The 14,998-nt window shown below is 35.4% G+C and overlaps 1 protein-coding gene across 1 annotated transcript in view; it reads right to left on the bottom strand.

Annotated features, from left to right (window-relative positions):
• LOC149806328 (uncharacterized) overlaps window positions 1-14,998 on the bottom strand; it is a 237,878-nt gene that overhangs the window by 32,974 nt on the left and 189,906 nt on the right. The window contains exons 29-30 of the mRNA XM_089951266.1: window positions 8,609-8,744; window positions 306-453 (exon numbers count right to left, since the gene is read on the bottom strand). Of these exons, the coding sequence (XP_089807392.1) occupies window positions 306-453; window positions 8,609-8,744 (284 nt within the window). The remainder of the gene's footprint in view (window positions 1-305; window positions 454-8,608; window positions 8,745-14,998) is intronic.

Genomic DNA, 14,998 nt, shown 5'->3' on the forward strand with positions numbered 1-14,998 from the left:
GGCTTTATTTTTTCCTAAATTATTTGGTTCATATGCGAGTATTTACAATAACGGATTTTAAAAGGAGATGTAAAGTAAATCACAACTATTTACTGTTTATACAAATTACATATATTGCAATGCCAATGACAAAATCACTGGAAAGGTGATCCCTGTCTCGCTTATGCTTATCATGTGTGAGAAAGAATAAAACAAAAACAAATGGAAGGATTGGGGCACTTTCACTCATTAAATTAATGGAGAAGACATTAAGAAGATTGTTTCAGCAAGTAAAATATTGAAAAACAAATAGTTTATACACATACCAGTGTCATTCATGTCAGATGAAGTAACTGTCTTAGACTTCAATCTTGGAGTACTAGTAGCTGACATTATCTTAATACAAGGGGTGATTATAGGTGTGTCTGTTGATGCATCCTGGGATGTTGGCTCAGTTGGTAACTTATCCATAAGCTAGAAATGAAAATATAGTGGCATCATCAATGTTATCATATACAGTACAGCTCATCATGTATTTTTGGAACCCCACACATCACAGTGGTGGTGGGGGACTTAATCCCCTCCACTTTCACTCCATGACGGAGCATTAAAATACTTATGAATCACCATTGTGCCTTGGCCAACACACTGGTGGCATCTCCACTGTGAAGCATTTGATCGGCATTACAGACTGACATTTGAACAGCCCCTGAATGAAGACCACACATGGAAAGGAAGATATGTTGTGAGTGATTATCAATCAAGTAACATTTCAGGAATCAGTGATCTTTATTTTGATCATTCTTTTATATATATATATACACACACACATTTAGAAATCTTATGTGCTGATTTGATGAGAGGCCCACCTTGTTGAGCTTCGCTTCTCTTGAACAGTGTACATTTATCCTACCGTTTAATCATGCAAAGGGGTCCCCAAGTGGCCAAGTCACCTCTGTCTGCGAGGGTTCGAGTCTCAGATTCAGCCAATGTGGGTACGTGAAAAAGCTTGCCAGTAGCTTCTCATGGGTCGGTGGTTCTTTTCGGGGTTTGTTCCGGGTTCTTACACCACCATTAATACTGGCCACCATGTATAGCCTATCATGTGCTGAAAATGGCATTAAACCCTACAACAACAAACATGCAAAGTAATCCACTGAGGTATGGACAATTAAATTCCAGATAGCAGCAGCTTCTGTTTAAAAACAAAACAAGAAAGAAAAAAACAGAAAACACTGAATTTACTCTTAAATTTGAACCACATGTTTAGTCCTTAAGTACTAATAGCCCAATTATGAGAATGAACAACATACATGTAGTTACCAATCAACTATTGTAGTTATTTTCTGACTGCACGTTACTGTAAGGGACAGGCCAATAAATGTCATGAGGCTAAATTTGTATTTCTGACTGTGGTATTTATATTATTTCATTCATCACAAGATAAGTTTCTTTCAAGTAATGCAAGGAATGACTGCCCATTTTTATACCACAATTCAGAGTAAAACAATAGCTTTCAAGCTATTAGAAACTTAAATGGCGTCCCTGTAATAAAGACTTGGCTTCAGTGAATGTTCAGCAGTAATCAAGGCAGTGACCATTGTAAACACTGTTATAAGCATTAGAAGACGGGGAAAGGAATGTTTATATCATACTAAATGACTTGGTACATTGTACTTGATACGTGTAGCACAAATTATGGTCCAGTCATTAACAATGGAAGTTTTACTGATTGATATTTGAATAGTCAGTTAAAGATGACCACCTACAAAGAAAGGCTGCGATGTCATGGATTATTAACAATCAGATACCATTTTAAGAAGCAAGTGACCATAATTTCTATTAAACATATTTGGACAATAAAAAGCATAACATAAAAAAATCTTGTATATTCTGTATATTTACAGAAGGTTGATCGACTTTTTATGCAATATGTTTACAATTTTAATTTATTCCAAGAAATTTGAACTGCACTATACTAACAAGAGGAACACCATATTGATCTTCTCTTGAACAGTTTAAATTTCTCTTGTTGTTTAAATAAGAAAAGCAATCCTCTATGTTTAGACAATTAAATTATAATTTAATTGATTAAATGCAGTTTGAGTAATACACAGTGCATCTTCCTCTGGTCCCTTGCTGGGTCCCTCTTTGTCTACTATGGTTTCTCTGCCCAGACATGATGTCATTGCAGCCAATATATGTTAATAAGCTAGTAACTAAATTAGATACGTTGTCATGTTGAACCAATCAGATGATTGAGTTGGAGCATGTGATCAAACATTGTGTCAGTTAGAGTGGCATTCATATAGCAACTGATACGCCTGTAGAGATGCATTCCTTTCAGCGCAGATGTTGCATTTAATCTTTAACATTATTTGCGGAAAGAACCAACCACCTCCCTTCCTTCCACCCTGTTGTTTATTTGGGACATTTCCTGCATGGCATACCATTCCAACTCTGTTCTGGGAGGCCTTTGTCAAATTGGCTAATGTTTATTAGCATGGCAATCCTCAAGATCAGACTTATGAAGCTTTAGTTATCAGTGTCTCTATATACTTCGTATCAGACCCCTGCAGCTCCACATACATATGTAAGACATTCCTCACAACCCTACAAACTCCCCAAGTCTCTCTTCCTGAGGTATTCCTATAGAAACAATTGAAAATCTGGTCCATTGCCAAGTTTCACGCATTCACAACTTTGCTTCTGACCCCAATTTATGACATTACTTAAATGTACTCAACTATTATGCCCATATACTTCATACTCGCTTCCTACGGTACATTTATCAAGTATCAGCTGATGTTTGTTATCATAGCATCTTCAGGATCAGACTTACTGAGTTTCGGTCAGTTATCAGTGTCCCTATATACCTCGTATTAGCCCCTTGCGGCTCCACATACAGGTGTCAGACACTCTTCACAACCCTACAAACTCCCCCAAGTATCTCTTCCAGAGGTATTCCTTTCGAAAAAATTCAGAGCTTGGCTGGTGCAGTGTGTTGTGACAGGATTTTCCCCCATTATGCCAAAGATTATTTATATTTACAATAAAGTTTATAGTGAACCTATGTATTATGTGTTAAATTCCAGTTGACAGCCACTTAAAAAAAAAAAACAAACAACAAAAAAAAACAAATAAAAAACAACAAAAACAAGAGCAAATTCTGAGTTTCAGAATCACATAATGACCCAGTCACGAGGCTGAATATACATAATTATTAAATTTTATCTACACATGTACTGCAAGGCCATTTAATTTATGGGGCTAGATTGCTCTTTCTGATTGGACTATTTGTCATTTCATTCATCATAAGATAATTTCAAATAAGAAAACGAATTGCATGGTGTCCTGTTTTAATACAAAATCTCAAGTTTCAATAACTTCTTTATAATCCTGTGATTGGATGTCAGAAGAAATAGAACAATATATTACCGAGAACTTGTCTGAGCTGGATTAGCCTCCCTCCCTGCTAAGAAAATGTACACTCACACAAATGTACAATAACCTGTCACTTGAAATTTGACCATCGTTTTATTCTTGTGCATGTTTATTGGGTATTATGGATACTTTGAGTAAATAGACAAATGGACACAGACTTTTGCTTTGGTGCCCTTTTGAGGAAAGTTAGGGCTGTTTTGAAATCTTGGACGCCTGTGCCCAGCACTTAACCTGATCCAGAACTGTTCATGCATGGGATTACCTATCAGAATCTGTGCAATATTGTTTCACATCAGTCAAATATTAATGTGATTTTGTTGTAAAATGTTCGACACCTATTGTTCCTTATCATTCTTTTCACTGTAGGGAGTGCAATATCACTGAATTTCATATGATACTTAACAAAGTATATTGCATGAACCGCAAAAGAAATATGGAAATGAATACATCTGAATATTCTGATAGCATAGCAATGAGAATTTTTAAAGTCAGATTCACTATGCTAAATTTACTCGAAATAGATCCATTAGCACTTTGTTAAATTCTTGTTTTGTGTTAAGTAGAGGATTCTGTAATATGCAATAGAAAGAACTAATCTAATCTGAGATAAATGGAGAGACCAAACTTGGTATTACTGCTTCTGATAGGTCTTTTATTTGCATAGTCATTACATCCTGTTAGAAAAATGTAAATGTAACAGCCATCATTTTATCAATCTATCAAGATTAGGAATCAATCCCATGTCTATCACGTAATTCATTTTAACTGCAAGGCAGTATGCCAAGTAAGAAACACCCACTAAATATTATTGAAATAAACTGGTCTGCTTGTTTTTGTGGTTTTTTTTGTCTCAACAGCCAAATGCTCTAACAGTCACAAACAGGAAATTGCACTGAAATAATTAAATGTCTTAGATCTATAGTATGAACTGATTATTGATGCATCATTTCTATAAGACTGATTATTTTTTTTATCATGGCAAAAATGTTTTATACTTTCCTTACAAAGAGCAAACAAATAATAGGACACATGCGGATACAATGAAGCAGAATGCCTTAAATTTGTTGAAAATTTTAGATTTTTAGGATCTGACAATTTACCACATTATTATTCATTTCAACAATATGTTGAGGTAAAATTAATTAGAAACAATTACCAAATTTCCGCTGTTAATTACAAGTCCTTAATTTGAGCTTCAAAGAACAAAGCACCAAGTCAGATGTCTTTGTTTTAGAAACTCACCTTTCCCATGATGAAATTGACATGTCTTCTGAAGCTAAAATTTTATATCAGTGTTAACAGTGGTCCCAGTCTTTATTTCTGAAGAACATATGCTCAAGCCAATTCTTTAATTAGGGAGAGACCATTTAAGTTTCCAAAGGGTTATATGATCTGAAACAAATTTATCTTGCAATGAATGAAAGAATTACTAAATACCTAATTGGAAAGAACAATAAATGAAATGACCAATCACATTAAGTATAAATGCAGTCACAACTGAAATAAAGTTTGTAACTGTGTACAAGCATATTCAGCCTTGTGACTGGGTCATTACTGTTGAATGATAAAACATGTGGTTTGCATTTAAGTGCAAATTCAGTGTCCTCTGTTTCGTTGTTTTTTTTTAAACAGATGCAGCTGTCATTGGGAATTTAAATGTACATACAACTGAGGAATGCTTTTCATGTCTGAACAGTCCGATAATTTTGCACTGTTCAAGAGAAGATCATCAAGGTCTTGACAAGTCAGTGAGTAAGTTTGTTCAGATTTCTTTGAAAAAGTAAATAAACTTGTTGCAAAATGTGTTAATCAGCCTTTTGAAAATGAAAGAAAGTACAGTAATATTAGTACTTTTTGGGGCATTGCGACTATGTTAATATTAACTTAAGTTTGATTTGGCATAGTATCTATTACATAACCTTAATTAGAAATAGGAAATGTGATAACGATGTTGATAAATTGGCACCTCTCTCACTCTCCATAAACCTCTAAAGAGGATGTTTCCAGGGGTCAAACACAGAAAACCATGCCCATTTGATAGAGACCATGTCCGTTTCTAGGTGGTCATCCTCGATGACTTTGTGAGAAAGCATGGAGTTAAGAGCATTCCTCCAATAGATGCTATGGCAACACCATCAGGTTGCACAGAACGATGGTGGAAGATTTTTACATAATTATCTCCCCTATCATACAATACATGGAGTTCTGAAAATACATGAGCTGTACTGTCAGCATTACTGCAGTATGTTGTTGTTTAATTTGGTGCAAGGACATTGGAGAAAAAAACAAAACAGATTGGTGATATTGTATGGATCTGAGACACCCAGTGGGGGGAAAAAATGGAATTTTCAGTTATGGCACATCTGTCCTTTAAACAGAATGACTAATTACATTGGAATACTATAAACAGTATGATATTATGGACAAGAATTTGGAGATACAGTCAAACCCACTTATCTCGACCTCGGTTATCTCGACAACCCGCTTATGTCGAGCGTTTTGGTCCGGTCCCGAAAAAATTCTTCTTTGTTAAGCTATTTTTTACCCGCTTATCTCGACCTCTGTTAAGTCGATAACCCGGTTATGTCGGGCATAAGTTTCGGTCCGAAGTAACATGTGGACCCGCTTAATTCGACGAAATGCAACTTTTTAACGTCAATCTCACAGAAATTGTACAAGAACGATTCAAAAGCACTTACGTTTTCATACATATGCTTGGCACCGTCGACACTTGCCACAAACAATTTCATTTTTTTAATGCATTCAGCCATTTCACTGTAGCTTGGGATAGTGATAGGCTGATCATCATCATCATCATCATCATCTTGCTTGCATGATTGTATCTGCTTCGTTGTCACCGATTGGATTATTTCCTCATCAGTAAGTTCACCATAGGCATTGGCATCATCATCCACGTGAACATAATTAGAAAATTCATCCCGAGCAATGCCTATGGAGTCCGCAATCTCATCAGCCATCGCTTCAAGACCTATTTCTGATTGAGGCTCTTTAATTTCTTGTGCAATTAAACACTGCTGGTGAAATTCTTCATCAGAAATTTCCGGAAAAATACAATGGAACCAGCAGTTTTGAATGGTTTTCGGCGATACACTGTTCCAAGCTGCACGGGCATACATGATGGCGTCTAGCAGAGTTGGTTTATAGGATCGCTTTTCCTCAACTGCAAGCAAATAATTGCAAACTAAAGCTTTCCGATAATGGATTTTAAAAGCCTGAATTATTCCTTGGTCGAGTGGCTGAAGCTTACTGGTAGCATTGGGAGGAAGAAAATACACTGTGATTGCTTGTAACCCTTCTACACGTGGGTGAGCACGGCAGTTGTCTATTATCAATGCGATCTTTCGTTTTTCAAACTGTAAGTGGCGATCTAACTTGCGTAACCAGCTGGTAAAGATATCACCTGTCATCCAGCTATTTGACTGGAATCATAATTGATACAAACTCGCATTGATGCCTGCGGGGTAAGTAGTCTACTCAACATTAACTTGCTTTAATAAATACTCTTTGTAACCCATGCTAGCGAAAGGAGTGTCATTTGCACTCACAGTCAATGTACATGTACATGTACATGTATTTTCAAAAACATTTATTGATCTTTATCTGCGAGATACTGTCATATATTAACCTGGATATAATACAATCTTGGTTATTTTGCACCTAACACCGCGTTATGCGTGAATGGCGGGTGCCTGAAAGCAATCGGTGGATGTTTCTGTCTCACTTTCTCGTTTGTGATTTTCTTTGATCCATTTTTCAATCTGATAACATATTCAAACCTCTGAGTACAACCAAACATGATTTGTTTTTCAATATTCACATCAATTATAAAAATGCGTCGTGTGTTATCTGACATAAGTGATGCACACTACAGTAATGGATGCATACGCTACATGTGATATAAGGAGTTCATAGATATATTTTTTCTTTAATAAATTACTTATGATGATAAAAAAGGAATAAATGATAACAACACCAGGTTAGTTCATTTCATTTTATTATCAATTAAGCGTTTTGTTTATTTTATTGTAACATGCAGTGGGAGGGGATTCCAGTAAACACCAGCAAGAGACAGGAGTAATGCTCAAGGACATTTTTAAAATTACCGGTTTTTATGAACCCGGATATCTCGGGACCCGGTTATGTCGACGATTTTTTTACACCCCCGACGTAATCGAGATAACCGGGTTTGACTGTATCACAATACAACTTGAAAATCACAAAAACATTCCTATAGAGCATACATCTTATGGAACTTGAACTACTAACTTAGATGTTCTTGAACTACCATGTATTTACAATAACAAACAGCTACAATCATTAAAAAGTGTCCTTATATTTTTCCATCTTTAAATTTGATTGTTAAAGATGACCTGAGGTAAACGTAAAGAGGCATATCAAGCTAGGTTGCCCTTTCAAAATGCAACTAAAGGACATAGCTAGGCTACCCAATTAAAAGCAGTGAAAAAAGGTGTTTTGTACAACACATGTTCAGCACAGTGAACAGAATAGTGCATATTAAGTTGACTGCATGCATGAGCGACCCATCACGTAAGTTGCAAGAGCCAAACTATGGACAAGAGCAAAAAGATAAAAGCAGAAATAGATATTCATATAGTCAGCCCCAAACAGAATGGAATACAAGCAAGTGGCAGAGTTTATCGTAAGGAGACTTGCAGGTACAGACACCTTAAGGCCAGGATGCTTACCTGTATCATTATATGTACACTGTAAAATATGGATAACAATCTTATTTGTTTTCAAACAGTCAAGGCTATAGCCAAGTAATTTCTACATATTCTTATTGTCGGTGATATGCATTACAAATCATCTATTTGTAAGTTTTAAAAAATGTATACTCATTAAGGTGAAGCAACATATAAATCAACGAGTTTTTATTAGCAAGTATGTAAGAAGGCAGAAGTGAACTTTTAAAAAAATGCTGACAGCTGTACTAATTACCAAACAAAGAAACTGGAACAAATATTAGAAGTTTGGATTATAAATCTTACGAGTTTGTCATTCTTTCATCCATACATCCATTTATATTTGGTACAAAAATATTGTACAGATTTTACAGTATTTTAGGTATCATACTGGTAACATCAATATTCAAGGAAAGCTAAACATCACAAATGCACTGAAGTCACAATCAGTTTTCAAGTACCTTTTGATTCACATGCTCTTTTTCTAGCTCTTCCAACTGTCCGCTTTTAATATAACCTTTGGTGTACGTCTTTTTTATTCTCCACTCTCTCTGTGGGTCTTTAAAGGCCTTGATCCAGCTCTTCTCAGTGGTATCACTTAAATAAAAGAAGAGAAAGTTTGATTAAAACTTCAAAGGGAGATAACTGAAATATTATCATTCTTTTAGAGTAAAGCAAGGATCAAGGTAAATGTCTATATATATATATATATATATATATGATAATCTAATTTAACTGATGCATGTGAACTTACTCCAGTTATGGTTATTTCTTCCTATATCCTCAAGCATGTGGGACATTTAATATACAAAACAGAACAGAATTACAGGATTAAGTCATACCCAGTTACAATTTTGTTTTCTTTAAGCACAACTCATTCACAGAACATTAAGATGAGTAAGATCTGGGATCATGTCATGTGATCTAGCAGACACTCTCTCTGTGGACGCTATAGTAGCTTAGCTAGTACAGCATTAGACTCGTACTCCAATGGTTGCATTTCAATACAAGTGCAGAGTAGCCAAGATCTGCTGCTGGCTCCTATTTCCTTGGTATGAGACAGACAAAACTGTTTCAAAAGTGTCATCCTCTTCTCTCTCTATCCCCACCCCACCCCAAGGCAGATCAAGTATAAAACTCAAGATAGCTGATTATACAGCATGTATGTTGTCTAGTACATGCCAATCCTAAAAAATGGCAACAAGAAATTATGAACGTGTCTCTCAATCAACTTTCATATAACAGATCACAATTCTCTCCCTCATTATATGTATACAGAACAATTTTATCTGGAAAATTTTTAAGTCAGAGAATGGGAGTACATTCCACTTACAATAACAAAACACAGCAACAGCAGTTCCAACAACATCAACAATAACAAGACTAAGGCAACAAGTGGAAACAAATATGAGTGGCAGCTCAAAACTATAACTTGATATGGTAAACTGTGTCACAGAAAAAGTACTCTCAAAATGATTCATAAATGTATTTCTTTGGTAAAGAGAGTTTAATAACATGAATAACTTGAAGAAGACTTCACACATTACATTTTGCACCAGTAATGCATATTTCACCAGAGGATGTGTCTGTGGTGGCCTGTGTAGTGATTATGTGCCAACAGTCTTTTCTTGGGTCACAGTAATACAATAATAAAATCCAAGAATATATCATTACTGAAATTTCACAATAAATTCAAGTCTCTATATCCAAGAATGTTTTTTTTTAATGAGAACTTTATGTTTCCAATTAATAAATAATTTTGATAAAATAAAACTCCAGCCCATACGAAGTAATGGACAAGACAATAATACAATTGATTTTGCTTAGATCTTTAAGCATGAATGCATAATTTCTAGAAAAATTTGATAATAAAGTCCTCACTTGACCTTAGGTCACAATTTACATTATCTAATTTATTTAGACAACATAACATAACTTGGTACAGGAACTAATCTAAACTACTACTATTAATACTAAATGAATTTATTTTGACAACACAACTCAGGTAAAAAAATTAATCTACCATGAGGGCTTCTGTTATGTACAACATACACATCAACATATACACATGCACAAGTATTTGTGAGCATACAAACCAATAAAATATCATTTTGTTATTAAAAACTCTTATGTGAGAAAAATGAATAAGAAGGAAAAGCAGGATATATTTATATTACTTTGAACCGTTTCAATCTCTTGTGACTCCATCCATTTGAGAAATTGATTATGCCAAGAAGAAATGTTCCTTACCAGTGGACAGGTATACTAAAAGTCCTTTTATTTTAATCAATTCCTTTCTTTTGGCTTTGATACAATGTAAATTTTACTTCTAACAGACCTTAAATTTGGAATTACATCAGCATTTCTTTGGTGAAATATATTCCTTAGTTAGACAGGAATGGCTTTTCTAATTACTTATACATCAATAAGGTCTCGCTAAAGAATATTCTTTTGGCCAAAAAATGTTTATTCGCTGCATCATGAAAACGTTCTATAAATTCAACTTGAATTAAATTATATGCCCTCTTCTGGAATCTGAAATGTTTTCAATCTTTAAATTAGAAGTATTACCATAAATTACATTACAATAGTCCCAATGTGTCTAAATATAACTTTTACAATAAGACGACCCTATACTAAAAAGGAACGAATGTTCTCACTATCTTACATAGCCAAAGATGAGACTTAAATTGCTTTGAAAAACATGTTTAATGTGAAAAGACCAAATTAGATTGTTATCTACATATATACCAAGTATGTTATCTTTTTATATCACAATTAATATTTTTACATTTGGAAAGGTGATCCATTTCAAAGATATGTTTTATACTTGATCAGTTAAGTAAAAAGTCAATAGATTGAGGATGTTTTCATTATGATGATGGATTGTATTTTTAAAAATTATATGGTCTACAACATCAAAAGCTTTATGAACATCAATCTTAATAGTGCAAATCATGTCTCTTTAATGCTTTCAGCCATTTATCAATTACAGATATGAGTACAGTTTCACATTCATGAGAGATCCTGTTGAAAGCCAGACCTACCTTGAATAAGATCACAAGTGTTTAAATGGTTGATAAAAGAATCCAGTACATTTTTTGTGTGACTTGGAAAGGCATCTTTTGTTCAGTTGTATGCATCAGAGTAGAGTTGCAAATAATAGCTGCACTCTCTAACGCAGTAGATGCAGCTGCCATTTAGTAGCCATGATCCAATCATATCAAGCATTATTCCAGTACATTTTTTTTCAGCATTGGCATAAATATGGTACATGTTACTGTAGTGGATTCATTTACTTTTGTTGTTCAATACCATTTAAAAGAAGCAATAAAATCCATACAAATCTTTTTCATTTTGAACAGTGAGAATGTTTCTGTTTATATTAATAGAAACTTTGATGTCACATAAAAATACAAAAATGAAATGAAGAATCTCCACAAATAAATCCAGTAAAAAATCAGATCTTAGAAAGTATTCCAAGGAATTGTGAGTCAACATACAGCTGAACATCATTTATGAGGTACCATCATTACTATCACACTGACCATTCAAACTCATTAATAGAACAGCACAGATTAAGATCTGCTGGCATGTTGTAAAATGGTAGTGAAAAAATAACAATCATACAGCTTCAACAGGAAAATGAGAGGCCAAATTTTCAATATCATATACTGGTAGTTGGCAGCCCATGTTGAACTGCAATACAGCTATGAGTCTAATTGCTTTATTAACATTACAATTACTCTGATGCCTGTTTTATCAAAATAAATCCATATGCAATGTAGTAGTTGCATTTATCAAGCTTTGTTGACTTACATTTCAGTTAGTTGTTTAAAGAGTAATGGTACTGAAGGAACGCTTCAGTCAGTTGAACTAGGAGTACAATTTCTTTAATGAAATAAATATGTCCTATTATATATAGTCAAATGTGATTAGACACATTTGATTCATTAGAAAAAAACTTAACTATGGTTTAGTCAATTGTGGCATTCTTCAACTACCACAACCCTCCAACCAACTGAAATATCAGTCTGCAATAGCAACATTTAAAAATAACTCAAGGTACTGTGAATTAAATCCCAAATAGTTTAAAAAATTCAATCTCTAATCATAATGAATAAAGTTCTAAACAATTATTCCAGGACATAAGAATGTGGTGGAAGGAGGGCATTTGGGAATAATAATGGGTAAGTATTCCATTATTAATATTAGTTTACCCTTCCCCCAACCCTACATTTTAATAGCAGCAATAAGTTACCCATTGTAAGTGCACAGCAGAATTTGTGAGTTAGGTGGGTAGGCTTATGCTCTTAACCCTTTACATCATGCAAGCGCCTTTGGAAGCCTCTACTCCATTTGCATGGAAGTGCCTTTGGACACCTCTACCTGATTCACGTACAAGTGCCTTTTGACGCCTCTACCCCATTCTAATGGAAGCACCTTTTGATGCCTGATATAAATATCAGCCATTTCAAGTGAGTTTTTGTAGCGCCACCTTCAGGGAAAAACCCCTTTTATATACCACTTTCATTGGTGTGAATGACCATTACGTCAAATCACGTTGTCGTTGTTTATGCTTTGGTCAAAATCTGCTATTTAAAGTAACTGGGTAGATGCAAAGAACTTGTAAATTTCAAGTATGAGAAATGGCATCTTCAACTGGTCAAGCGGTTTTGCTGACTTGATGGTGAAAATTTTAAAGCACATAAAAAAAATTCTTTCCTGAAAAATAATTATACAGCTACAGTATAACAATTGGATTTTACTCTTAAATATTTCCATACATTAAATATGTAAGCCAAAAATATAAAATGGTTAAAATTGCTCTTAAACGTAACTGCTTAACAGTTAACAGGTAGACCTATGTGTATGGAGTCGAATAAGAAACAGGTGTTCTATTTACAGCACACTGCACTGAGTAACTATGCTATATGTATATCGAAGGGCTAAAAAGCCATACAATCTATGAGGTAAAGGATTAATAAACTTATAAAAAAACAGCAAACGGAATGTACTCACCTTTGAAGGAGGTCCATGTTATAGAATGTTGGTGTCACTCTGTGGAACATGATGTGATGCAATGATGGGTCCAAGAGAAAAAAAATGCCTGCATTTAGTTCTGATAAGAGGTAAAAGGAGAAGATAGTATGGGAATGCCAAAATGCTTTTTTTGTTGTTGTTGTTGTGGGGTTTAATGCCATTTTTCAGCACACGATAGGCTATACATGACGGCCAGTATTAATGGTGGACGAAGAACCCAGGAAAACCCTGGAAAGAACCATTGACCCATGAGAAGCTACTGGCAAGCTTTCTCACCCACATTGGCTGAATGCCAAAATGCTGCCTTCATCATGTCCTCAAAGTATGACTCATTAAGCCAGGCCCTTGAGGCAGCAATGGCTTAAACCTCATGAACTTTCAGTTTTACCAAGGAAAGGTCTTGACTGTTAATGGACTGATACCCTCTTTTGATTGTGGAGCTATCTAGAGTTACTGACATTTACCTAAAAATACCTGCTGATGAAGAAAATCAGAAAGAGAAAGAGAGAAGAAACACATAATCACAATTCCCATTAAACTCAGAGAGTCAGTGTTGACAGACATGGCATGACTCATGTTTTATCTTCTCAGAGATAATAGGGCAAGTAAAAACACAGTCTTGAGTGTGAAGTCCTGATAGGAGGACTCAGTTTTGTTGTAGGAAAGTGGGAGGCAGGTCTCTGCAGCTCAAGGTATCTAATAAGACTGGCAAGGTGCCGTTCTAAAGCCCCTAATAGAAGATAATGAACATCTTTTGTTCTAAAACAGGAATAAAAGTAAGTCAGCAAATCAAACTACAGAGGGATGGCTACAATCATGGTGTTACTGCACCAATTACAGACGATTCTCTACCTAGCATCTTAGCCCTTTGATGTAGAAGCTCTCCTGGCTTGAATGATGTTACTAGCAACTTGCCTGAAAACTTGTTCTGGCATAGAGATCCCTTGAGATGAGCCAAGCATGATGGTGTAGAATATTAAGGTTTCGCTTGGAGAAGGAATCCCTGGTGTTGTGACAGAAGATCACTCATGTGAAGTAGAAACCTGGGTCAGTCAATCAACAGGTCTAAAAGATCAATAAACTATAACTGCTGGGATTACAGGTGATAACATTCTGATTAGTGGAAGTTCTGTCTTTTTGCAGAATGTGAGTTAGCAGTTAGAATGGTGGGAAGGCATATGCGAATAACTGATCCCATTGGAGGCCGAAGGTGTCCACTGCCTTGCTCCCTGGTACAGTAAACGAGAAATGTAAAAAGGGGGTCTGTTCCTGAGTTTGGTCACAAACAGGTCCACTAGGGGTCTTCCCTACAGTGTGAAAAGGAACTCTGTTATGGAGTGATAAAGAGACCATTTTATGTGGATGACTCTGCCATTTCTGGACAGGCTATATGAAAATATTACCATTTCTCAGAATATCAGAGGCTTATGTTCCCTGTGGTGGCCCTAAAGAGAAGGTTCCAGATCTCCATGCAAAGAGAAGAGGCATGTATGCCTCCTTGGTATCAGAGATATTCTACATGTCACACGGGCCCCATTCTCTGCCATGCACCCTTGCATTTCTAGAGATTCTGGTTCTTAATGAGTGCCCCAACTAGAATCTGATGCACTGACAAACAACTAGGAGTGGGGGGTCAGATGCATACATGGGGACTTCAGGCAAGAATCTGTCCCAATTCATCCACCAGGACATGAAGGAATCAGAAAGAAATAAGTCTGGTTGAGGTTGTATCCCTAAGATCTTTTACAAAATGAAAAGGATCTTGTTGAACTGTGCACAAGATGGTTTCTAGCACAAGTCCAGGTGTA

The sequence above is a fragment of the Sinohyriopsis cumingii genome, chromosome 1 (genome assembly GCF_028554795.1).
Source record: "Sinohyriopsis cumingii isolate HCF-2022 chromosome 1, ASM2855479v2, whole genome shotgun sequence".
NCBI lineage: Eukaryota > Metazoa > Mollusca > Bivalvia > Unionida > Unionidae > Sinohyriopsis > Sinohyriopsis cumingii.